Source organism: Aythya marila (assembly GCF_965140915.1).
Source record: "Aythya marila genome assembly, chromosome: 5".
Lineage (NCBI taxonomy): Eukaryota > Metazoa > Chordata > Aves > Anseriformes > Anatidae > Aythya > Aythya marila.
In genome coordinates, this window is record NC_139046.1 from 45,672,874 (window position 1) to 45,698,317 (window position 25,444).

General features: G+C 53.7%; 2 protein-coding genes across 5 annotated transcripts in view; both read right to left on the reverse strand.

The window, feature by feature from the left end:
- Positions 1-3,906, reverse strand: part of SLC25A22 (solute carrier family 25 member 22) — a 35,004-nt gene extending 31,098 nt beyond the window's left edge. Inside the window, exon 1 of one of the 3 annotated variants that reach the window (XM_082761991.1) lies at positions 3,255-3,906. The gene's annotated coding sequence lies outside the window, so the exon portion shown is untranslated. Of the gene's footprint in view, positions 1-501; positions 599-3,254 lie in introns of those variants that run through there. The other 2 variants (XM_082761985.1, XM_082761989.1) reach the window with 2 other exon arrangements.
- A 4,683-nt stretch (positions 3,907-8,589) lies between these two features.
- Positions 8,590-24,138, reverse strand: PIDD1 (p53-induced death domain protein 1). 2 transcript variants are annotated; one of them, XM_082762230.1, is made up of 17 exons: positions 24,069-24,126; positions 22,129-22,495; positions 20,337-20,503; positions 20,090-20,252; positions 19,328-19,531; positions 18,407-18,461; positions 18,000-18,201; positions 17,373-17,501; positions 16,906-17,085; positions 16,162-16,309; positions 15,648-15,783; positions 14,943-15,093; positions 13,907-14,030; positions 13,049-13,167; positions 12,517-12,624; positions 11,249-11,454; positions 8,590-10,559 (listed from the first exon to the last, which is right to left on the reverse strand). In XM_082762230.1, the coding sequence occupies exons 2-17, from the start codon at positions 22,388-22,390 to the stop codon at positions 10,322-10,324; spliced, it is 2,592 nt and encodes an 863-aa protein (XP_082618356.1). In that variant the 5' UTR covers positions 22,391-22,495; positions 24,069-24,126; the 3' UTR covers positions 8,590-10,321. The 2 variants fall into 2 exon arrangements, with proteins under 2 accessions (XP_082618356.1, XP_082618357.1); XM_082762231.1 differs by having other exon boundaries at positions 20,090-20,503; positions 22,129-22,497; positions 24,069-24,138.
- Between the last annotated feature and the right edge of the window lie 1,306 nt (positions 24,139-25,444).

The following is a 25,444-nucleotide window of genomic DNA, read 5'->3' on the forward strand; positions in this document are numbered from 1 at the left end:
GTGGCAGCAGACGCTCTGACCCCACAAACAGCCCCAGAAAGAAGCCAAGGAGGCAGCCACGAGTGGCTGTGGGTGGCGGCGAGCGGCGGCCGTGGGCTGTGGGGCACGGCTCCAGCCGCACACGTGTCGCCCGCAGCTCTCCGGCGCGGGCAAAGGGAGGACGGGGCAGGTCGCCACTGTCCCCAGCACCCACCCAGGGCGACCCCAGCCCCGTGGGGAGATCCGAGCGAGCCTGGGGGGCCCGGGCACCATCCCCCCAGTTTGGGTTTCGCCCCACACGTGGCTCCGGCCCCACTCTCCGCAGCGGGACCCGCACCCCGGGGGCGAGGGGGGCGGCTGGCAGCCCTCGGGGCGAGCCGGGGGGGCAGCTCACAGCTTTGGGGGATAAAAGGGGATAAATGGGGCACGGGGGAGGCCGCGGCGCCGCGGTGAGGAGGAGGAAGGGGGGATCGGGGCGGGCGCGATGGGGTCGGGCGGGGGCCGGGGTCCGCCCGCACTTACCGGGCCGGGCGGCGGCGGCTCCCGCCGGGGCCGGGGGCCGGTGCGGAGCGGGGTGCGGAGCTCCTGCCCGGCGGCTGGGCTCGGCGGGGCTCGGCGGGGCTCGGCGGGGCTCAGCTCTGCCCTCTGTGGCCGTGCTCGCTGCAGGAAAAGCGCCGGGCCCGTCCCCGCCCGCCGCGTCGCCCTAGCAACACGGGCCCGGAGCGGGCCGCGGCCTCCGTGCCTCCCCCGCTGCCGGGAAGGGGCCGTGGGGAGCCCGCTGGCTGTGCCGGCCACGGGCGGCCCCCCTGAAATAGTCCCTGAGGGATCTCACGGCAAATCGCTTACAGCGGGGGGGGGGCGATCAGCGCCGGCCTCCCCGGGGAGGAGCCTGGCCCCGCGGCTGCGGGTCCTGGGGCATCGCCCCCCGAGTCCGTCCCCAGCCGAGGGCTCCAGACCCAACAGCACCCACACTGAGCCTAATCTCTGGAAAACTGACATTTTTCTGGCAAAAAAAAACAAACCTCCTGGTCATCCTTGCCCCCATTAAATGGCTGGTGGTGTGCCCACCAAACCCGCCAGTCCGTCATCTTGCTCCCTGGCGAGCATCCTTCCAGCCCCGGTAAAATAACAAGCAAAACCCCCAAAACTTGCTGTTGTCCACAAAATAAAGGCCAGGCTGGCTGTCATCACATGGGTGATGATATTTTGTCCCTTGCTGAGCATGGCTGCCCAGCTGTAACGTCTCCAGGCCACGTGCAGGCTCCGTTTTCACATTTCAGTAAGCTCAGGGCAGTATCGGGGTGGTGCAGGGGGGTTGAGAAGAGCCCCTTGCTCTGCCAGCAGCAGGTGACACCCTACATGTCCTGGCCAGCGACCACCGAGGGGCCGTACCCCTCTTTTAACAATTAATTCAATTTTCCTATGTCTCCCCCAAGCACCAGCTCTGCCAAAACACCCGAGGTGCTGTGCGGAAAGCGCTGTTTTCTGTTGTTTTTGCCCAGTTTTTGCACTGGAACAGATGGATTCTGATTTTCTCACTTCTGCAAACTGGGAACGACACCTCTGATGGGCACTGAGGAGGCGGAAAGGGCTGCGGCACCCTCACGCAGGCACACACGTGTAGGGCATTGGGGAGACAGGAGCAAGGCCAGCCACGGCCAGGCCTCCTGCTTTGGGGTGGCCCCACAGCTGGCCAGCAGAAAGCTGATGGGGTTTTGGAAAGACAGCTCATGTCAGGCAAAGGGAATCGCTTTTTTAAGCAGAATTAAAAGAAAGGACACAGTGGGGTTTTAGTGTGGTGTCTGAGAGCAATATGCCTGTGCTACTCCAAGGATTTCAGACAACCAGGGGCCCAGAAACAAGAACCGGGCTCTGGGCTCCTCCAAAAACTGTTCCAGCCACACACAAATGCAGCCTGGGCCACAAACCACCAGGTATGCAAGGAATAAGGAGCCGATGCTTTCTTCAGGGTCAGGCTGGGTTTTCATGGAGATGAGCTGCAGATGGAAAAACACGACACAGGGGCTTCAGACTTGACTCCTTTCACAAAACAAACAAGCAAACACCACTGAGACTGTTTCAACAAGCTCTGGAAAATAACGGAGGAGACCAGGAGGACAGCAGCAGCCAGGCAGACCTCTGTGGCCCTTGGGATGACAGCCATAACGAAGGGAAGATCTCCAGGGAACGCTTCTGTAACAGCATCGTTCACCTGGCACTACGCTGTAAAAGACACCATGAGTTCACCTGCAGGAGCTGGCAGAGCACTAATACACAGTCAGGGTGTGCAACAAATCGGGGGTGATCAGAGAAGAGCAGCTACAAGGATGGGGGAGCACCTCAGGCTACCAAGAACGCTGCACACACACAAGGGGCAATTACAGGGAGACGTGACGAACAGCCCAGACGTGGCAGAGAGGTGCATGTGCCTGAAAATGAGAGGAGCTTGTTATCGCAGCCAGACCCGTGACCCAAGGTGAGAAAAAGATGTTAACCAGGGGCTGGTGAAATATCACAAGCCAATGCTAATGAGCTGCATGCGAGGGGACAGAGGGCTGCATCTGGCCCTGCCTGTGCCTTCCTTGGGTCCCCATTCTGCCCTGATTCACAAAGACATCAGTAGGTTTCACACGGACAAAAGCCGAACTGAACTCAGTGTGGGTAGCTGGGGACAGATTTTGCCGTTTATCGTATCTTGCCATCCTGTAGATGGGCTGGTTGGACAGTGCCGTCCCCTGGCACAGAAGAGGTTAACGCTGGCCTGCTTTAAGCTGAGTTTTAATAGGACTGCAAAATCACCCGTTTTTATTTTTGGTTCTGCTGCATGAGAACAACTGCTCTTTGTAACCTGCATGGAGCAAAGGACCCGCTTCCTCTGGCAGCCTTCAAGAGAGGGGATAAAAAAAAAAGCAGAGGAAGAGAATTCGCATTCAGCAAGTGCCAGGTTGTCAAGGTTTCCTGTGCTCTCAAACATATTTTTTTTTTCTCCTGACAGAGCACAAGACAAAATTTTAAACTGCTGGGTACAAAGTGGAGCTTCACAAGCAGCAGCAACCTGTGCTGTCTGATCTGCGACAAGGGGTCCGGGCGAGATCGCAGCGGTGGGCTCGCACCCCCTGCCCTTCCACACGTGGCCAGGAGCAGAGCTCAGGCCCTCCTGTGCAGAGAAACCCACTGCGTGGCACGGTTCAGCCACCCAGAGAAGGGCAGGAAAGGTTTCGTGTTTCTCTGCCCCATCCCTTTCCCCGTGCGGAATTGAGATCTCAAAATCCCACCTGGCTTGTCGGAGCGGAAGGCGAGGAAAGCGTCAGCCTGGCTGACAGAGAGGATCCGGCTGTTTTGGTGCTGCTGAGGAAACGGGGCGAGTTCAGTCTGCTGGCAGGGGAAGAGGCTTTCACGAGGCTGCATTTTGCAGCTTCCTTCCCCATTTGCATTGCTTTCTGTTTTAATAAATCACAGAGTGCCCGTGAAATCCCCAGATGCGCGATGAGTGTGGGGATTAAACCGACACTAAAAAGACAGATCTGATGAGCTTGGTCACTGCTGCCTTGGTGGCCACCCTGGACATGGTAATCAGAGTGCTGGTAGACAATTCAACTGATAAAGGTTGGAGAGGCAGTAACGTACTGCTAACACCAGTCAACGTCATTTTCAGGAAGAATCAATCTCAAACAAGCTCAATCTCATTCTTCATTAGGATCATAGGGTAGGCTGCCAGAGTTAACAGCACATGGGTGATGTGAGAGGCATCCGGCATCCGACCGCAAAAAATGCAGCGAAGGAGTGTTAGCTGATTCAAAGATGAATCCAATGATTCATGGATTCAAAGCTGGCAGTCAGCTTGGACGCTGGGAATCACCCAGAAACCACTGCCCCAGCAGGTCTGGTTTCATTTTCTGGTGCTGACACTCAGCCTTACATCTACACCTGTACGAAAGGAGAGAGGAAGAGGATGCAGGTGAGGAGTGACTGGGGCACAGGAGGGGACAGCTCTGCCCCATGCCTGCCTCTGTCATCCCCAAAGACCATAGGACTGCCAGCAAGGGTGGTCTGTCTGTTCCCATGGAGTGATGACTCGGTGGAGGGAGGCTGCAGCTGTATTTTTAGCAGCTACTTGATTCAAATGCCCGACAAACAACAGGGGGAAAGTCCCTCATGCTTGGATCACACAAGCGTTCCTCTCTAGCTGGCCAGCAAACCCTCCTGCCACTGCTCTCCAGCAAAAGCAGGATTGAGGCTCAGCATCATTAGGCTCTGAAAAAGAAAAGAAATTTAAAAAGCAAGCAGAAAGAATTTCAAGTTCCCATCACTGACCATAAAGAAGCCAAAAAAGGATAAAAATTCACAAAGGGGATTTTCTCCCCTTTGTGAAGCGGCTTCTGGTGCCGGCAATGCCTCAGGACCTGACTCACACCTTGGCCCAGCTCCTGCAGCGTGCCCGCAGGAACAGCTACCCCAGATAAGCATCTCTCCATGCCTGCCACCCCGTGACCCCGTTCCCACACATCTCTCCCCGCTGGTTCCTGCAGCAGCGGTGCCTCGGTGCCACTGGGCAGCCGGGGCAGCCTCCCACACTCCGCACAGGGAGCACAAAGCAGCCAGTCTCCTGCCCTGCGCGTTTATCTCCCCGATAAAGGAGCGGGGCACTTTTGTTTATCGAGTGCTGATGAATGGAGCTGTCTTGGCTGCGAGATCGGCCGCCAGGTCCCACTCCAGGCCTGGCTGCTGGCAGGGAGCTGGCGGCTGCGGGCCCTTAGTGCCACAGGAGCCTTTTGGCAGGGCTCAGCCCCTCGGCCCCTTGAGAAATTGCCCCACGGCGTCCCGCAGGCCCCACCTGCCCCACTGCAGAGGGATTTATGGACATGACAGCCCAGAGGAGCATCGTGCTCTTCCTCCAGGGCATGCGGCTGAGCATTTGCAAATGGTTTTGTTTACTCTGGGATTTTACCCTGCTCCCTTCTCTCCCCAGCTTATTTCTTCATCTGTCCTTCCAGCAACTAAGAGAGTCCTATGGCTGCATTAACCCTCCTTGAAACACCTCTGCAGGGAGGGTTACAGCTTCCTGGGCACGCTGCCTCACCCAGAGCTGGGAGATGCTGCCAGCCCTTTCAGAGCCATGTTACTGAGGGATCCTTAGCTCCTTCCCCAGGAAGCTGATGGATCCGTCTCTGCCCGTCTCTGCCCTCCAGCCATTGTCGCCGCACAGCGGTTGTCAGAAAATATCTTGTTAAGCAGCGGGATCTTCTTTTCTCTGCCTGGGCTGTGACCAAATCATCTGTCGTAAGGGGTTTTTGAGGGTGTCTTCTTGCTCCTCTCAGCGCAGCAGGATCAGAGCCTCAGCAGGATCTTCTCCAGCCGCCTGCTGAAGGACACGCTCAGCCCCAGAGGCCAGCGACCTGCCTGGGAAGCGGTGCTGGGAGGGAGCAGCTCCAACCAGCATCACAGCATCTGCTCGATCTCAGCTCCGTCCCTGGGGAGAAGCTGAGCATCACGAAGATTGCCTTTTTCTCCAGCTTGGAGGGAAGAAAAGCCAAAACATCTGTTCCTCTTCTGGATAGGTGTTACTGCTTTCAGAGGGAGGGCGAGCCTGCCCTAAGCAGCAAGGGGAAGATTGCAACATCCCTCAGCCAGCTCGCCTGTCCTACCCGCTGCAATCTAAAGCTTCCCTCTATCAGAACAACAAAGCGCAATCAAGAGCCTAATCACCCAGGTGCCCAGTGGGGAGATAGGGCCCTCCAGAGGGGCTGCAGCCACACCCTGCACGAGCCCTGCTCTCCTGAACACACAGAGCTGCTGTGTCTAAACCTGGGGTTGCTCAACACTTCCAGAAGGCCGGGTCTGAGCCCCAGCAGAGCCCTGGCAGAGCTGTGGCTGGGCTGGGACATGCCCGGGGTCACCCAGAGTGCTGCGTCCTCACCTCCTGCTCACAGCCAGTGCTGGAAGACGCCTCCAGCTACAGCTCTCTGCAGAGACGTTTGGTAAAATCAGGGCAGAGCAGATGTGTCCAAGCTTAACGTGCCCAGGGTGGGAATCCTGCGTCTCCTCTGCCTTTGGATGGCACTGCCTGCTTGTTAGGGGCCACCACCGAAATCCTCCCGGCTCCGAGGAGGGGTGAGGGCAGCAGCCACCTCTGCCCGTGGTCTCCCCGTGTCCCCGATGTCTGACGCGCTCCCTCTGCCCGCTCCAGCTTCCCTCGTGCCCCAGTGCTGCCTGACTCACCCCCTGCCTGAGAAAGCTCGGCTCAGCGCTCCGTGCTCGCTTGGCGCTCAGCGGCTCGTTTTCCCACCAATTTACCCAATTACTTTCCGAGCACAACGTTTATATTTTGACCTCAAACATTTCACAGCAATGAGTCAGCTTTAGAACTATGCACAGCGGGGGAAAAAAAAAAAAAGTACTTCCCTTTGGCTTTTTTGGCAGGTGCTGTTGGACTATTTCACTTGCTGCCACCTAGTCGTGGAACAGCGGATGGCAACCACCTACTCAGCCCTCATTCCCTCCCGAGAGTAAAAAATGCTCCGTGATATTCTCCTCCGAGCATCCCTCCTACCCTGTCGCATTTCCCAGTTCCACCGTCTCCTCTCTGGAAAAGGCAAGAGCTGCTCCGCTGTTCCATGAGCAAATGGTGCAGGAGGATCCTGTCCCGCCTTCCCAACGCAGCCACCAGCTTGTGTCAAAAGCACGGGCCTACTGCGAGGCAGGAAGGATGGAGGCCAAATTTTCCACCTTCACCATGCCTGCCTGGCTCCCACATTTCCCAGGCACAGAGCTTCTTCAAGGGAGCTGAGATCTGGGACGAGCATCAGACTCTCCCCATGGGTCTTCAGGCCACGCAGATTTACAGGAAAAGAAGAAATTGTGAGCTTTAAGAACACACAATTTATTTCTGCGGAGTTCAGGAAATGGACACAGATTTCTACCAAAGGCTGTTTGCTTTATTTTAACAACACACAACCAACAAGGATGGCGGGCTCACCTCAAGGCAGCTCTGGGCTGGGGCTCTGCCCCATACCTTTCCCAGTGAAAGCTGCTGTGATCCTCCTTTTGGGGGAAAATGGTGCATTTGAGGGGATTTGGATTTTCTTTCCCTTTTAAGAGCAGCATAACACAGTCAAGTATGGGCGTGAAAAAAACTTTAGGGTACCAATCAGCAGGAAATCTTATGTACTGGTGGGGTAGCTTCTGTGCTGCCTCCTAGCAAGCTCTGTAGGGTCACGGCTGGACCAGCCAGTCCTCCAAACACCACAGCTATCACCGGTCCCCTAACAGAGCCGTCCCGTGGTTGTGTGCTGCTTTGTAGCATTTTTGTCTGCCCAACCACAGGCAAACTGAGTGCAGCCCCTGCAAGCTGACTGCCCCGTCCACGCTCCCTTCAGGTCCTTCACTGGGAACTGTGCACCCCTTCACTGTTGGGGCTGTGTCAAGAGTGTAAAACCCCTGCCAGGGCACAGCCAGGCTTTGCCTGTGTTGTTTTATAACTAACAAACCCATCTGAGCTTTGCTTAGGCTTTCATTTCTCACCAATTAACTTTATTAATGTTTAAGCCACCTATGGGCTGGAAGCACTTTATCTGAGCCTGTTAGCCCCTGGTGGCTAGAGGAGTGCTGCGATTAGCAGGAGCTGGAAGCAGAGGGCATGGGATGCTTGGGAAGTGCACTGTTTGTGGCCCTGGGTCATGCTGCTGGAGGGCTGTAGGGCTCTAGGAGGTGGAAGAGGGTCTGGCAATGAGAGTTACAGAGGTGTAGACGTTGCAGTCAAAAAGGAGGAGAAAAAAAAAAGAACAAATTTCCCCTGTATTTTATTTTGACCGTCTCTGATGACAGTCAATTTCAAGAATTGTAATCAATTTGTGAAAGAAGAGAGGAAAATAGGAACTAAAAAATAAATGCCAAATATTTTTTTTTCTGCTTCAACCACGTATGGCAATGTAACCAGCATTTCCCGGCCACAGCAACTACAGGTTTAAAGAAGGAGTTACTGTGCCTCAGAGAGATTATTGATAAAGATAACACGCCTGCAAATAGCATGCTTTCTGTTGACTTCATCCAGCTCAAATATTTGATGCCAAGTCAGCTGAAGAAAAGGGCACTGGGGCAGTTGCTCTGATTTTCCATGAGCACCTTCACATTCCCAGCCCAGCATTTGCTTTGGTGTTGCTACAAGAAGTTCTGCTGCCACCAGGGCCACCAGCCCAGCGGCTGCTGCTCGGCAGGGAAGCACAGACACCAGCACATCTCCGGAGCAGTGACTTTAACTTCCCTTTCATTGTGTGATCTGCACAAGTCCTGATGATCCCCCTGATGATACTGCCTAGGATTTGGCACGTGTGTCTCCTGTCGCCTGGCCTGGTTGTAGCACAGACCTTTGGTAACCGTAACGCTTGGCACTACCCTCCCCCTCTCGTACTGCTGCCTGGACCTGCTGCCCCTGGACTCTCCTCCCCATTTCCATGCAGCATGGCCAAGCTCACCTCCGTATTCCTGCCCGCAGGTGTGAAGGGACCCAGCTGTAACACAGCAAGTACCTCGAGGCACTTATGGGTTAGCAGATCATGCAGAGACATGAAACAGGTAAGTGCTTTTTTATTATTATTATTATTATTCCCAATGAGAGCAATATGCCCTAATGCATCTCTCCAAAACTGGAGGAAAAACCAAATACCCTGTTGGCGTACATCAAAACTACAGGCAAGAACAAATGACACGGGCTACCAGAGATTCCATGTACACAAAAGAGGACTGCTGACAAACCCAACATGAAACTTGAGGGGCAGCATGGCCTAAGAAATCAGATCCGAGTCCATCTGCAAGTCCTTGTCCAGTGCTGTAGCACCCAGTCCATGTGCTCTGTGGCCTGAGACGTAAGAATGTCCTTTAAAAAAGAAAAAAAGCAACAGTTTTATTCTCCTCTTTCAATACTGATGGGAGGTCTGAAGCACAGCATCAGGGAAATCACTGGTGATTCTTCACTGGGGGAAGAAAGCACAAGGACTTCTCAGACCCGCAGCTGCAGCCTGACTTTGGGTGTTACAACCTGGCACTTTCATACAGGTTTGCAGACTGAGAGCAGCCCTTTAAATATTGCTCAGAGTGCAATATACTGAGTCCAAACGTGTCCTGAAAGAGCTGAATACACTCAGATTACAGCGCTGTCCCAAACAGCTTGCATGCAGCTTCCCACTGCCCTCAGTGGGCCGTCAGCTAAGGCACACTACGAGATGGGTGACAAGAGGAGAAGGGCACCTCAGCAGTCAGCGGGAGGACAGTTAAATAACAATAAATACTTACAGCCTTTTACAAGATGTTCAGATTGCAAAACCAGGAGTTTAACTCGGCACAGTTCAAGCCAACCCCATAACAGTGCTTATCCCGCAGCTGGCCGGGCCAGTTTCTAAAATGCAAATTGATATCATGCTTTTCACCAGGCTCTGCAAACTCCTTCACTAGTACACGGGCACATTTCACAAAGTGGATGTGACCAATAACCCTTTGAAACTGCAAGGGAAATTTTACTTTCAGCCAAGTTAGAATCTTTCCAAAACTGCGGGGTTATTGACTTTTACTTATTTGTAAAATAAAACTGGCACTCTATCAAAGACCACCAGTTTGTAGATCTCATCTAACAAGCCTGGCAGGTGCAGGAGCCTAGGGACAGCGTGAAACTTCCTTACTTGCTCCAGAATAGCTTTTGGAGACCCCCAAAATGCTAGAAATTATTTTCTTCTCTTTTCCTCACAAAGACTTAGGTTTTGTTTTGGCCTTGAGGGAAAGAGAAGAGATTTAGCAGAAAACAGTAAACATTTTCATGGGGAGTACAGCTCACATTTTCGTGTGAGCAATGCACATAATGGACAGAAGCAGCTGAACAGTCCCCACTGCACCATTTGACTTCACACCATGATCGCACCTCCACTTTCTCATCAAGCACCGGAGCACACACAGACCTACTGGCAAATGCTCACACCCTGTTTTTCCAGCAGAAGACGGTTCCAGATATATATGTAAAATCAGTATTGATTAACTGAAGGCTACTTTAGCCACTACTCAACTGGCAGACACTTCAGGCTCTGAACGTCTTCCTGTTTCTGCAACCTAAAGCTTAAGGTTGAGAAGCACAGGAGAGGCTCATAAATGCACTATGAACTGCCTGGCCACTACAAATTTCCACCAGTAGAAGTGGCATGCAGGTATAGACCCAACAGAGCTCGGTAGTCTGCTCACAATTAAATCAGTGGCCAACTCCTCAGGAAGACGCTGGCCCTTGGGGAGCAGCCCCAAGGCGCTGTCACCCCAGGGACACAGAGGGAGCCCCCACACGAAGCCTGCTCCTTCCTGCCAGGTTCTACATCGCGGCTGTTGCAGAGTCCTCGGTGCTGCTCTCCTGCTCCAAGCCCACCCGGCGGATGGACTCCCTGTATTTGTGCCGCCCCAGCTCGATGATGCTTTCAACCTCGTCGGCGATGTCCTGGCGGCCGCTCTCTTTCATGGCTTTGATCAGCTTGCTCACGCAGTCAGGATCCTCGGAGTTTTGCTGAGCCCATGAGAAAAGCATGTCCAGGATCTGCTTGTCGAGGTCCTCTCTGAAGAAAGGTATAAGTGCAGAAGTAACCAAGACACCTTTCTGGCTGGCAACCCAAAGAGGCCTTACCTGAGTCCAAGCCCAGACCTGGAGCCCCACAGGAAGCCATCCAGACACGAACAAAGCCCTTAGTGGGGCTGCCTTTTCCCCACCCATCACACAGCAGTTGTAGTTCCTGCACTAAAATCTCCCCAGAATATCTTTCTCTAACAGAAATTTCAAATTAAAGGGGTAGTTTTTTTCTCAATGTAAATTTCCCACAGGAACAGTAGTTTGGTCATAACAAGCCCCACTCTCAAGGTTTTGGTCAGACCGCATGTCCTACAACATGCCACAAGACCTTTCTGAATACAGATATTCACACTTAATGCCACGGACAACTGCTCACTGGTGGAGATGGAGCCTGGCCGGGAATGCAGATCACAGAACACAACAGGAATGTCACGCAACTGAACTACAAAGCTCATCAAGCTGGTAATTTCTGAATTTTGCTTTTCAAACGTTAAGCTTTGTTTTACAACAGCAAGAGAGAATAATCAGTTTTCCATGACAAAGTCATGAGAGCTGTTACTCAACCCATCTTTTATCCAGCGAAACAATTCCAGTGGGGAAACTTTCCACCACCTGAGCATATGTTTACACTATTGCACTGCAGCTGCCCGAGCTGTTGCTCACCAAGTCCCCGCTTACCTGTGGTTGTACCCTATGCGCTCGATCTGCTGGTAGGTCAGGCCCAAGTTCAGGCCGATGGTCTGCCAGTCGGCTCCCACGCGCCTGGCGATGCTCAGCAGGTTTGCCTGGGTCAGGTAGCCCGTCTCAGCATTGCCCAGGTTCAGAGGAGAGAAGGAGAAACCGTTCTGGGGACTGGGGTTCTCACCCCAGCGGGGTTTCAGCCTCTGTCATAGAGAAGAGAGAAGGGGAACCTGCTCAATAAATTGATTTTTTTTTTTGTCTGTCTGGCCATTCGGCCTCCACACTGAAAATTTTTTCCTCCTAAGAAGGGGAGATCTTAACTTGAGGCTGAAGAGACAGATGTAAGAAGCAAGAAGCACTCACACTGGCAGTGACCAGCAATGCTCAGTGCTTCTGAAAAGTGTCAAATCATAATGCTCGCAGTCACAGCTCATACTGGAAACTTTCTTTCTTGTCTTCACAGAGCACTTTTTGGTGAACCATCTCCCCAGACCGTATTTGCCTTGTCACTAAGAAAGCACTTGGCCTAGATTCCCAGCTGAGGTTGTATGTGTCAAAAAAGGATCAGAGATCATGGCACGCGATCCGAAGGGAAGCATTCAGACTACACAGGTATTTATTGCTTTAAGCTTCTCAAAAAAGCAATTAAATTCTGTAAGATAAAGTGGCTCTCTCACTGGCCTTTTAAGCCAGTAGCTCACACCAGAATACTTAAGCCCAACACCTGTAACTACCTCATCCTAGACCTTTTTTTTGGCTGCCAGTAAGAGCTGGGTGACTAAGAAATTTAAAACCAAAGCAGACACTTCCCTTAGTCACAGCAAGCTTCCTCCTCCTCCACATGCCTCATTTATATAAAGGATCCACCCTCTCTGACCACCTCCAGTGCCTGTGCTAGACTGGTGAGATGAGCGTGAGAGATGGAGACTGACTCATGTTTCCCTTTTGGGAAGTTCTCATGGGGAGCGGGAAATCTCCACCGTGACAGGCAAAAAGCACACGGGAGATTTCGGTGCACATCTGATAGGACTCTGGCCCAAGAAGGTTCATGGAATTGTGCCTGGCTGTGTTCCAGCGATCTGTCACCACAACCCTGCCCTACGCTTCGTTTGCAGAAAGCTAACACCCTTCCTTTACACACAGAGAGTTCTTAAAAGAAAGAGAAGAGGCTTTCCTTTCTTCCACACAGTTGGGCAGTGATTTCGATAATCTAGATTAACTAGATAATCTGGATTAATTTTTCTGCAGGAGGCAGAATAACTCACAGGCAGTTTGATTGGCAAAGTAGCGAGCCAGAGGGAGTCTGGTCCTTTCCTCCTCCTGCTGGCCTCTTCAGGGATGCTCTCGGGAACTGCCCCTCGGTAGAAAGAGACCTTGGCAAACAGAAAGCACACAGTGAGACTCAGATGCCAGCACAGAGGGCAAACCTGTTTGCAGTATGAGTTTTCTCTCTGCGAAAGAATGAATTCAGCATTCCTCACCCATCCTCAGTCCATAAACTGCCCAATTAAGTGTGACTGGGAGGGACACTGGGGTTCTGCCATAAAGGCTGGACTCTCTGCCAACACCCTGGGAGTTAATGGCAGGAATGTAAAGGCAGCGAGCTATCCTGATGAGTGATCCTTCCAGACTCTGCTCGCCATGTGTTCAGGGGTTAGTCAGTGAAATGCAAAGCCAAGGGAAAGAGGGGACGAAGAGTCATGCCCAGTGCTCAAGAGATTATCACGCAGCGCATCGTAAAAGCAATGATGATGACGAAGGAGGAGGAAACAAAATGTCAGTGTCACTGTTGCTCACCTGGCCCTTTACAGCTTGGCCTTTCCTGTCTACAGGGGAAGTCACGTAGATTTCCTTCATGTTCTTCAAGTGGGAGTAAAAAATAAACGAGAGACGTCCATCCACACAGTCAGGGCGATCTGTGTCAGAGAAACAGCAAACACTCAATTTGTGCAGAAAGTGTGCACCTTTTCAAGGCTGGGCAACAGCCCACCATCCACTGGCAGCCTCCATACTACCATCTACTCCTTCTACTCAGGCCTGAAAGAGCGGTAACCCTCCTTTCCTCGCTGGGAAAGCAGAAAAGTGGCTGCGGAGCACGCAGTTCCTACAGGTGAGAAAGAAGAATGGCCACAAGGTGGAGGCCAAGTTCAAGAATGGAAGGATAAAACATGAGGGTCTTGCTCCCTCTTGGGATACACATTAAATTTGGCAACAGGAATTTTCTGCTCTGGATTGTTTCAGAAATATCCTCTCCAAAAAGCCTCTTTGACATATGTTCACCTAGAAATGGACAACACAAATTAGATCACCCTGGGCATTCCAGTGCACTGCCTGAGATGCCAGGAAAAGGGCATAACTGGCTGCAGAAGCAGATCAGTCACAGAATAAACCCTTGTGGAGATTGCCCTTTGAAGGCTGCAGCAGCATGACAGGAAATGAAAGCCTGCAAACAGCATTTTTATAGGGAAAAGCTGACACAAAAGTTGGGTGACCAGAGAATGTGACAGGTTCAGCATCCAGGGGCTGTGAGTGGAGAGCGAGCAGTGCTCTGGAAACAGAGGGTGCACGATGGAGGAGTACAGCCCCCAGAAAAACAGGCCTGGGACAAGGGAAGCAGAAGAGGTAGGAGCAGAAGGGAGCCCAGTGCTACCGTACCCATATCGATGCTGATGCCTCGCTCAAAAGCTGCAAAGAACTGCTCTCCTTCAAACATCTCCACCATGTCAGATGGCTCGGGTCCTCGGTAGCGGTCCTGCAGCTTCTTCAACACTGGGTCAACCTGGCAAGGTGACAACACAGGGCCCCATGTTTGGTCTGATGCAGAAGTCTGTCCCCAGAGCTGTGTCCCTATGCCCACGAAGTTCCTCTCACTCACCTTCGGTAGGGAAAGTCCATCTTCAACTGAAAGGATGCAAACAAATGAACAAACACCCACACCCTATGTCCCAGACACATTGACAACTGAAAAAGTGGTGCTCTGGGTTTCATGGCTCCTTTATTTCCCAAGTAAAGAGAAGAAAATCCTCTGTGGGCTAACAAAGATAGGCCAAAGCTGCCATTAAAAAAGGGTTATCAGCAACTGCTCTTTTTTTAACAGGTCAGTAACCTTCAAAGACAGGGATTTATTTTCTACCTTTTCCTCCTTGTAGTATGCCATCAAAAAACATTTTCTCTGCAAAAAGCCACATGCTACAAGAACACAGCAGAGGAGGCACCAGAAAACTCATTCTGGCATTGCAGCCTGGAATAACAGTGTAAGACCTGGGGTCTCAGAGGCAGTGCAGGTGTTAAGCTAGAGCTGAGGGGTCTGTTTTTCTTTATATTTGTCACAGTAAACCTTCTCTCTTACCCCAAGACCACCCCTGGCAGGAAAGCAGACACTTAGCACCCTAATCTCACTGTGAGTGCCACTGCTGCTTTCCCTGGAAGCAGAATTTTCGTCCAGGATCCAAGATACAACCCTGACAGATTTTCTTTCCACGGGTCATTTCAATACAGGAGAACAAATAAAGGATAAAGAAGCAACCAGGTCAGAGGATTATGCGAAGACTTGAATATGAAGGCCCAGACCATGTGGTGACAGCATACCCCTGTCATGACCCTGGAGCAGTGAATGAGACTCTGTTACCCTTAAATCCTACAAAGAGAGGCCCAGGGAGCTCAGGAGCAAGGCAATGCAACCATACCAGACCTTGTGCTTGGGGAGACACTGCAGCAGGACTTGCTCGGGGTCCTTCTTCCTCTGCAGAGCAATGAAGTTCACCTGGTACATGCGCAACCGCTCGTAGACCTTCTTGGCAATGCCTCCAATGTAGGTCTTGGTGGTATACCACAGCCAGTACCTGGCACAAGGTATTAAGAAACATTAGAAACATTAAGAAACAAGGGATTAAGAAACAGGAGGGATCCTGTCTGAGAAGAGAGGCAGGCATCATGTCCACAAGAGGCAGGTACTCACACCAGGAGGGAAGGATAATATTTAAAGTGAGGGAGGCTGAGGCCAGTAAGGAAGAAAAGGGAGCTGAGGGAATGTGGTCTGGAAATCTGTAGCTGAAAGACTACAAATTCAAAGGGGAAAGGCACTAAGTGGAATGTATTTCCTCCGAGGACACCCTGCTTGCAAATCTGACTGGACTTCTCTGCGTTAAAAGACGAGAAGGGCTGAGGGCATTGTGAGAAGAGCAGAACCACAAGCTTTGCTCCAGTGAACCTGTGCAATAGGCAAAAGGATCTGGGTTATTATCAGCAGGTAAAAAATGATGGCTAAAGTGCAAGGCTGGGCCTGACTCGCAAAGGGAAAGAGAAGTAAGTAGGACTAATTGCATGACCCCTGCTTGGGCTGTGGGAAACGCAAGGCAGAGAAACATCTTGTCCTCAGGACTAACCCTGCACTTACCAGGAGAAGTGGGTGACTTCAAACACTGCGTAGAGATGGGTGAGTTCCAGCACCACCTGGCTGGTAATGTCATCCCAGGTTTGGCCCTGCACATCCCCACGGAGCAGATGCAGCCTTGACCGATCCAAGTTTAACCCTAATGACAACAATCAAGATATTGTATGCAGCAGAAGACTTTAATATGAGGTGGGTATACGCATCTCCCTTGCTACCTCTGTTCATGGCTTTACATACCCAGCTGCAGGTTTGAGTGATTTACTTTTTATAAGTGACACATTAAGACTCATGCCCTTCTCTTGAGCATCCAGGATTGAGCTTTGGTCAAAGAGCAGCAATAAAAAAATGAGGCTGTCTGAATATTTCTAGGATATTCTGGCAGAATATGCAGCCTTAAACTGAGAGTGTGCTGATCGCCAACATCACACATTCACTATTCGATTCCCATCAGCAATAGCTTGCCACTTGCTTTTTTCCACACACAATTTTTCTGTGCTGGTTTGTGGAATAAACTGACCTGTGACCCCGAAGGGGAGGGGGAGCTGAATTCTCACAGGCTTGAGAAAATCCACCAGGGAGTCCTGGGAGAGGCAGAGCAGAGGACTGGCTCTGCACCCCGCGTCAGCCGTGAGTTCTGCTATCTCTTCCGTGGAGACCGGCAGCACCTGGATGTGGAGCGCAGCGCGGTGAGCCGAGCAGTCAGGCACCCAAATTCCCCCAGCTCCTGCTCAGCACCCCTAGCACTCAGTAAGCAAACACAGCTCTCGGCTCAGGACACGGTGGGAAATGGAAGCACAGTGACCTTCGGCTGAAGTTTGCTCTAATACTGCCAGCTGGGACAGACCGAGCTATTGCAGGAGCATTTTGCAGCACCCACCAGCTTTACAGGGCAATTGCTTTTAGTGGGACTGCTCTAATATTAGATCTGCATAAATAATTCCCCCAAACCTTGCTTGCTGAGCTGTTCTGCCAGGCTTGGTGTGGTCTGTAATGGAACAAGAGGCAAAGGCTTCCCTGCTGCAGGGATCGCTGGCGGAGCTGCAAGGAAACCCCCTTTCCCCCTGGGGCAGCCTGGAGCACAGCCCGTTCTGCAGGCAGGGAAACTAAGGCAGAAAGTGATCAGAGACGGGTCAGCCCATGAAGCATCCACGTCAGACAGGAATTGCCCTAGGGCAGACGTCTCTGCTTCTGTTTTGCCCCTTGGCATGGGTCAGCAGCTGCACCAGGGCTTACTGGGGCGCGTTTTCTCCAGCAGGCGTACCTGGAGTTTGACACTGCGAGTCTCCTCCGTCACTCCAGGAGGGAAGGTCACCTTGATGTTGGGATCCACGCTGGAAAAGAGCAAGGTCCCCTCTGTGGACACTTGGCATTCATTTTGCACAAGTCGAGACACAACAAGGAACCAGGAGAAGTGAAGGACACGACAGTGAGCCACGTGCTTCTGTAACAGAAGACAGAGAAGAAGAGAGAACATAGACAACACAATACGATAACAGCAGGAAAAAAAGAGACAGCAACACCTGGGCAGGTAGAGTATTAGGACAGGGATGGAGCATGGCATGCAGCAAGTCATCACCTTCAGGACACACACCTCCGTGACAGTGCAACCTTAGAGCTGAAATCCACTCCATTTTACAGCAGCCACTTGAATGCTGAAACTCGTGGCTCGGTAAAACCACGGAGAGGAAGAGGAGCAATGTGTGTCACTGGTCATTCCAACCTGCTTACCTTTGATTTTGTCTCCTGCTCCACCTGTGTTCTCAGATCACTCCAGCTGTGCCCGCTGAAGGTCCGAACAACCACCTCACGCTGCTGGAGGCTTTGCGGGGAGGCATACGGCATCCAGATCTGCACCTCCTAGCACAGAAGCAGTAAGGCACCAACAGAGAGGATAAAATCAGGCCTAGCTGTGCTCTGTGGCTTCCTGCGCAGGGTAAAAGGGGAGGCAAAGCACAGCCTGTATGCGGGGAGTGGGGCAGGAGCTGGGCATCTGCTCCATCCTGCAGCCTCAGGAGAGGTGACAGGAGCCATGGGGTGTGCTGTGCAGGGAAAGTTCAGCAGCTGCTGGGCAGAAATGACAAAGCAACTGCTCGGTGAGGTGCTGCCAGCCATGCAGGGCTGGTGGTGTAAGTATCGACCAGCTTGAGTGGAAACCACACAAGCAGCCTTTTGGGGGAGGATGTGGACCATATGCCTTGCAGACTAAGTGCAAATGCTGGAACAGCACCTCTCTTCTGGGGGAGAAAAAGGGTAGTGAGTGGGGAAGGTTATAGTATTGGGAAGTCCCTCCCAAAGGACTCCGCCAAGCCACGGCAGAGGCAGACTGCTGAGCGGGCAGCTTGGCTGCGCCCTCACCTGCTGGAATGTGACCCCGTGAGGCTGCAGCTCCAGGACCCTGCTCAGCAGGACGTCGTGGTGTTGCAGCTTCACCCACCGAGGGTCTGGCTCCAGGCTTCGGAAGTCGATGCGCACAGGGTCAGAGGCAGCCCCCGGTGGGAAGTAGAAATGGATGCCACAGGCCAGGATCACTTCGCAGCCTTCCGAAGTCACAGTAAAGCTTCCAGAAGACATACATGGATGTATGACACCACGCAATGACTTCAACCCTCCAAAAGTTCAGCAGAAGCATCTCCCACCTTGTGTACAACTGACCTAGTGGGGCATTACCCTCCCCGTGCACACGCACAGTATCTACCACGCACAGTTTTGTCTGGGGCCTCGTTACACTACTGTAAAGTAAGTTGTTAATAAGAGAAGCTTACCTGTCCTCTCCTGATGCAAGGAACAGTCTTTGTAGCTCTGTGGCACTGGATCCCTCTGCAGCAGTAAGGTTTGGTTAGGTTATTTACATCAGAGCAGGCAAGAAAGGTTGAATTCATCTTTCAGTGTTGGCTGAATCCTAATCTGACAGAAGCTGCTAGAGAAACCCTGCTCACACTGTGGTGGGCTTCAGATCTGGCAGCAGCAGCAGGAGGATAGGAAGAAGCCTAGGGGTCCCCAGCCACGCTGGAAATGCTGGCTCTCTCCCCCGGAAAAAACCTCAGGAGGTAGAAAAGCGCCTCCTCCACCAGTCCTGCAGCTCTCAAGGCCATCTGTGGTTGATCACCCAGGGCCACCTGCTGGAATCGGTGCTCGCTCTTGTGAGCATGAGCACCCCTGGGGAACCCTGCTCGGATCCCTGCCCATCCGTTACCTTTCTGAATCCTTCAGAGAAAGAGCTGCTGCTCTGAAGCCCGGGAGCAGGGGGGAAGCGGGAGCTAACTACAGCAGCATCACCTCTGATTGCCTCCTCTGCCTCTAGCACGAGCCACCACGGCCTGAGGGTCACGCAGCACATCCAAGAACTGGGGTCCTCCTTTGCTAACAAGGCCAGACCCCTTTAGGGCCCCACCTGATCCATTTCTTGTGAATCCCATTTTCACTTCCACTGTGAAATGTTCCCAAAGAGTGAGCCAGGCTCAGAGGACCCCCACTTCCAGGGACCTCTGAGCCCTTCAGAATAGGCTCGGACTCCTAAAGCCAGCCTGCCTGTACCGTTACAACCTCATAATTACACCAGACAAGTAAATACTGATCTGATTGCCCCCTGCTTCCCTTCCCTAATCCAAATCCATTCGCACCACGCTGGGCCAAGCGAGGGGACAGCTGGGCAGAACGTGCAGAAGCAGAAGCCCTGCAATTACCGGCCTGCGGGGACGGCTCCGTCTCTCCTAAGGGGTTGCCTCGGAGGTGCACGAAAGGCAAGGTCTGGATCTCGGGGGGGACGGCCCGGAGGCAGTTGTTCCGCAGATCGAGCCTGGACAAGTTGGGCAGGCTGGCGAGCGACGCGGGGACTGTCACCAGGAGATTGCTGTGGAGATGCAGCTGCCGCAGCGCCTTCAGATTGCCTGCAAGTTTCAACAAGCACTGACTCCCCAGCCGGGCTGCTAATTGGGCTGCAGTCAGCTCTCCCCACACACGCGCTCCTGCCCTCCTGCACCGGGTCTCCACTCGCCTCCCGCGTGTGCAAAAAGGGGAAGGAAGGCACAATAGCTCTGCCTATCTTTTATGGAATTCAGAACCTGGCTCCGTGGCCTGCTCCGCAGCAGGCAGCCTGATTTCAAGCCCTGCTTTGCTTCCCCTTAAGCCCCAGCTTTACTGTTTCCAGTCCCGGATGCTTCCCAAATGCAGCAAGGCCAGACCCTCAGCTGCTGTACATTGTACCTAAATCTGAGGAGCCTTTCTGAACCACGGAGCAGAAAGCATGGTCCATGGTCACTAATGCCCACAGCATTGACTGAACCAACTATGTCTCTTCTGGTTATCCTTCCCATTTTGGCTCTTTTGGGGAATGGGCAGCTCCTGCTAGCAGCTCTGGGGACAGAGAGCAAGGGCCCCAGGGGTCCTAACCTGACCAAAAGCTCAGCAGGCCCCCGTTGCTCTCACTCTCCCGAGGAAACACATACCTACAGAGTCTGGGATGCTCGACAGCCGATTCCCAGAAAGATCCAGTTGTGTGCAGCTGTGCAGATTTCCAACCTCTTCAGGGAGGGCTTCCAAAGCATTTTCTGAAAGATCCAGGTCCTTCAGCGCCGCCAGGTCCCCAATGCTCTGAGGTAAGTCCATCAGCTGATTTTTCATGGCGGAGAAGAAAGTCAGCTTGCTCAGGGAGCCGAAGTCCTCGGGGAGCGCCACCAGGCTGTTGTGGCTCACCGAGAGCACGCGGAGGCTGGGGAGGCGAGGGATGCAGCTGGGCAGGGTGGAGAGGCTATTGAAGCTGAGGTCCAGGTGGGTGAGGCACCTCAGGCTCCCAACGCCTGGTGGCAAGCTTGTCAGGGAGCCGTGCTGACACGAGCCGAACTCGTCCCTGGCATGGCCACCTAGGTGCGGAGGGGAGTGGAGGAAGAGGTCAGTGTGCTGCATGGACACCTCGCCAGCCTGTGTGACACTCCTCAAGCCATGGTGCAGAGGCTCAGATGGTTACCACCAGCAATATGAAGCACTGATTACAAAGTTTTCTAGGTTGTCTGCACTTCAGCTCAGTTTCCTGACCCATGAGAGGGTTGTAAATGTGAAGACCCGCTGGGAAATCAAGAGATGCCCCAGTGAGCTCGCAGAGTCCTGCTCAACAAAGCCTCCCACTCTCCCTCCCCTCCACCACTTTTGGACACCACACACCACTGCAGGGATGGAGGAGACCTCCTGACCCTCCGGGCTCTGCCCGTGCTGCTGGGGACCAACAGCCCCAAGGAATGAGACCTGCCCTGGCGAGACGGGAGCAGCTGTGGAAAAGCAGAGAAAATGTGGCAAGAAGCAGGTCGTTCGGTATTGTGCAGGCTGGATGGCAGCACAGAGAGAGAAGGGCACGGGTCCTGCCCCAGCTTGTAGCACCCGAAGTGGAGAAGGGTTGCACCCAGGAAAAAGAAGCTGAGCACACAAAAGCAAATTTCCCGAACCCTCCGTTTCTTCCCCTTCCACCCTGGTCTGATGGTAAGCACATACAGCAGAGGGCACCAGACGTTTGTCATGCTGCATAAGGGTAAAAAATGTAACCAAACAAACAGACACCCTGCACTTCACACAGAAGGAAAGCTTAGCTGAACTGTTTTATTGCACCTGAGGACGCTCAGAGGACACATACAGCTCACAAAACAATTCTCCGAAAATGCATTGCCATTATCCTCACCTTACAGACGGGGGAAAGACAAATGAGATTATCTGTACGAGATTTTATGGGTAGTCTGCCGGAGGCATAGAAATGACCCTCATCCTTTAAAGTTTGCAGCTGAAAATTTCAGCTGTAAGCCCTGAATTTTGGCTACAAACCCACTCTTTTCTCTACCGTGCTTTTCAAATGTTACCTCCTAAAGGTGAAATGATTCAGTCAGATATAGAAATTTATCATTCATATGGAGCATCTCCTACAGGAAAGAGATAAGGAAGTCAGGGACTGAGATAATAGCCAGACGTATAACTGTTATTACAGAGTGCCGAACGGCAGGCACTCCGGGTCATGCCTTTGGTACAATGTTGAGCAGAGGCTGCTCTGTCTGTGCCGAGCCCTGCTAAACCTCCGTTCCCTGACACAATGCAAGGATTAAGCTAAGGCTGATTCAGAACGACCTGCAGCAAAGGCAGCTCATTATACTTCCAGAAATGAAAGGGGAGCTGAACATTTATCAAAAAGTCAAGCGTCTTTCAATCCCCCTCTCCTTATATAACTTCTGCAAAAAATGCTCTTCTTCTAGAGGATGGATAAAGAAAATGTTGCAGCATCAGCCTCACCAGACCCAAAAACTGGTCCCCATGCAGCCATAGGGAGAAAGGAAGGAAAGAGGAGTCTGGAAGGTAATTCCTGTTGAAATCCACATGCAGCTCGGAGCAAGGCTAAGAGCCAAAGCCGTCACACAGGGCACTAGAACTAAAAAAGCCCCAGAGGCAGTTTGGGATGTGGAGAGAAGGCAAACCCAAAACCCGAGCCTAGGCGATGGGTGCAGGAACTCACCTTTGAGCACCAGGGACTTGAGGTGCTTCAGGCGAGGCAGGACGCCCAGTGCAGCGCCCAGCAGGCGGTCGTTGGTGCTGAGCCGCAGGAACTCCACCTGCACCACCTCTGCCCGCCGCCCCTCGAAGAGCTGCAGCAGCCGGCGGCAGCCAGTGGGGTACACGTCCAGATTCAGCCTGTTGTCCGCCAGGCAGCAGTCGGCGAGCGTAGGAGCCCCCGAAGCCCCCTCCCCGCGCTCGTCGAGCCCCGGCAGCTCTGCCATCTTCTGCGTCTTGCCCACAGGGGATGGACATGCTCCGGCTTGCCGTGCAGGCAGGCACCGGCGGCACCGCCAGGCAGCCGGGGCGAGGAAGAGGAGGGAGGACGGCTCTGAAAGGGAAGGCGAGTGCACAGTGAAGGCCTCCGGCCCCAGCGCAGGGGGGCTGGAAGCAGTTTATAACCACAGCAACGGGGCAGGAGGGATTACAGACGTGGTACTGAAGGCTTTGTGGCAGCGGGGACAGAAATGCAGGTGACAGACACTGTGGGGGCTTCTCCCTCCCAGTGAAAGCCTCCAAGTTTCCCTAGCCAGCACCCATTATTCCCATTATCCCCCAGAATAAACAGCAATAAGAGCATTAAAAGACATAAACATAGTGCCCATGCTTGATGCAGATTGCCTTAGCAGGGAGTCAGGAACTTTACAAGTGCAGGGCAAAAGCGGGGCAGGGAAAGCAAGCCAGCAGCAGCGCCCCACAGCCCGGGCCTGCACGTTGCTCGCAGGCTGCCACCAACCCTCAGTGAACCCGGTTGTGAAACTGGTTGCCAGTGGTTTGAAAATGGAGATGAAAATGGGCAAAGGGCAGTGGAGCAGACGTGGCAGGGCCGGGGAGAGGGGGCTGTAAAAGGCACGGCTGTGGCGGGGGCACTGCGCGGGGGAGCGGGACCGGGGTCTGCATGGGGCTGCCTCCGCAGGGCTGCTCTCGCCAGCACCCTCCACTGCCAGGGAGACAGGGGGAAAGTATGCTGAGAGAGGTTTCATGCTTAAGGAGCAGAGGTGTGAGATCTGAGTGCATTAATTGCTGCTCTGCCACCTTGGTGCCCTCATCCTTTGGGACTTTCAGAACGGGCACAGTGAGAGTGCAAAGATGAGCGCAGGCACTTCCTTTGTTTTTATACCAAGTTACCCATTTCTAAGTCTCCCATTAGCTGTTATTTCCACTTCCTTTGTCTTTTGCAACTCCTCCTGAGCTTGGTAATTGCAGTGGCTTATGATGCAAACATCAGATCTTTTTCAGCCCTGCCGCTGCTGAATAGGTGAATAAATGTTTTGTTTGAGCGCGGGGTGCAGAGCTACAAAAACCCTTTAGCAGCTTTAACATCCGCGGGCAGCAGGAGCAAGCCAGAGTCCCTGAGGCACCCCAAACGTGCTCCTTTTTACCCTTCAAGGGTGGGATGCGTTAGGACTTACGCTCCCCAGCACACCCGGCTCCATGAGGGAGCAGACACTTTATAGGCACATCAGGACAAGAAGAAAGAGCAAATGGAAATGACTGCTTTAGTAAAATAGTAAGTAATTCTTACTAAAAACAGTAGGCAACACATACACAGACCTCACAGCTCTCTGACAGACAGGTGTGAGTGAAAAGACAGCTTTGTAAAGCGGATGATGGTGAAGAGACCCGAGGCCTCAGAGCCCACAAACACAGCCCCACGTGTCTGCACGGGACAGGGGCAGGCGCGCTGGTGCACGAGCACACAGACACATGCGTGTGCACACAACACGGTGCACGCACACCCACTCGCCCCAGGCTATCCTCACCCACCCTGCCGCCAACTCCAGCAGCCCCAGGACCCCCCACCCCACACCCTGCAGGGCCCCGAGCCCCCTGGATCCCCCAGCTGAGAGCCCAGGCGGAAGGCGCTGTGTGTCCCGCTGAGCACGCCCGCGCTCATCTCACCCCTGCGCCCGTCCCTGGCACACAAAACCCGCGTCCCAAAAGCCTGGCCTCCCCTGTGTGGCTCTGCCAAGCCCGGCACGGCTCGGCTCAGCCCAGGCACTTCCTGCAAAGTTTGCTCAGCCGGGGCGGGCCGAGCCGGAGGAGGTGCCGGATGCAGCAGGGCGAGGGGCAGGCGGCTCTGGGACACGAGCAGGAGGCTGGAGGCAGCCCAGAGCTGCAGTCGGGGCCCACGTGGCTCTGCTTTGTGATACAGCTGTGCCAAAATGCGAGCCCGCAGGGAAACCGCAGCTGGGGTTTGCGGTGCCTGTCGTGCTCTTCGTGACGTTGTCCGTAAGGACAGCTGGCATCTCAGCGCTCTGGGGCAGCTCCCAGCACTTGCTGCTGTACAGCTGGGAGCCTGGCAGCGCCAGAACTACCAGAAGGAAGTGATAGTTATCATCTTTAATATCTTTATATCCTCTTTAATAGCTTTATATCCTCTTTAATATCTTTACTGATGACTTGGATGAGGGGATTGAGTGCGCTCTCAGTTGGCTTGCAGAAGACACCAAGCTGGGGGGCAGTGTTGATCTGTCGGAGGGCAGGAAGGCCCTGCAGAGGGATCTGGACAGGATTTGTTGATGGGCAGAGGCCACTGGGATGAGGTTCAACATGGCCAAGTGCTGGGTCCTGCACTTTGGCCACAACCACCCCATGCAGCGCTGCAGGCTGGGGGCAGAGTGGCTGGGAAGCTGCGCAGAGGAAAGGATCTGGGGGTGCTGATGGATGCTCACCTGAACGTGAGCCAGCAGTGAGCCCAGCAGTGAGCCCAGGTGGCCAAGAGGCCAGCGGCATCCTGGCTGTGTCAGGAATGGTGCAGCCAGCAGGAGCAGGGAGGTGATCGTCCCCCTGCGCTCTGCTCTGGTGAGGCCGCACCTCAAGTGCTGTGCTCAGCTTTGGTGAGGGGTCTGCAGCACAAGGCCTCTGGGGAGCGGCTGAGGGCACTGGGGGAGTTTGGTCTGGGGAAGAGGAGGCTCAGGGGAGACCTCACTGCTCTCTGACAGGAAGCTGTGGGGAGTGACAGGACCAGAGGGAATGGCCTCAAGCTGTGCCAGGGGAGGTTCGGGCTGGCAATGAGGAGTCATTTCTGCTCAGAAGAGCAGCCAGGCACTGGGACGGGTTGCCCAGGGGGGTGGTGGTGTCACTGCCCCTGGGGGTGTTTGAGGACGTGGTGCTTGGGGACACGGCCTGGGGGTGGCAGTGCTGGCAGGGCCGGCAGGGCGGGAGGGGGGCTGTGTCTGTGTGTGTGCGCCTGCGCACGAGCGGCCGGGCGGCACGGGCAGGGTGAGCGCTGCCCCCCCGCACAGCCCACAGGCGCCTCAGACCGAGCACCGAGC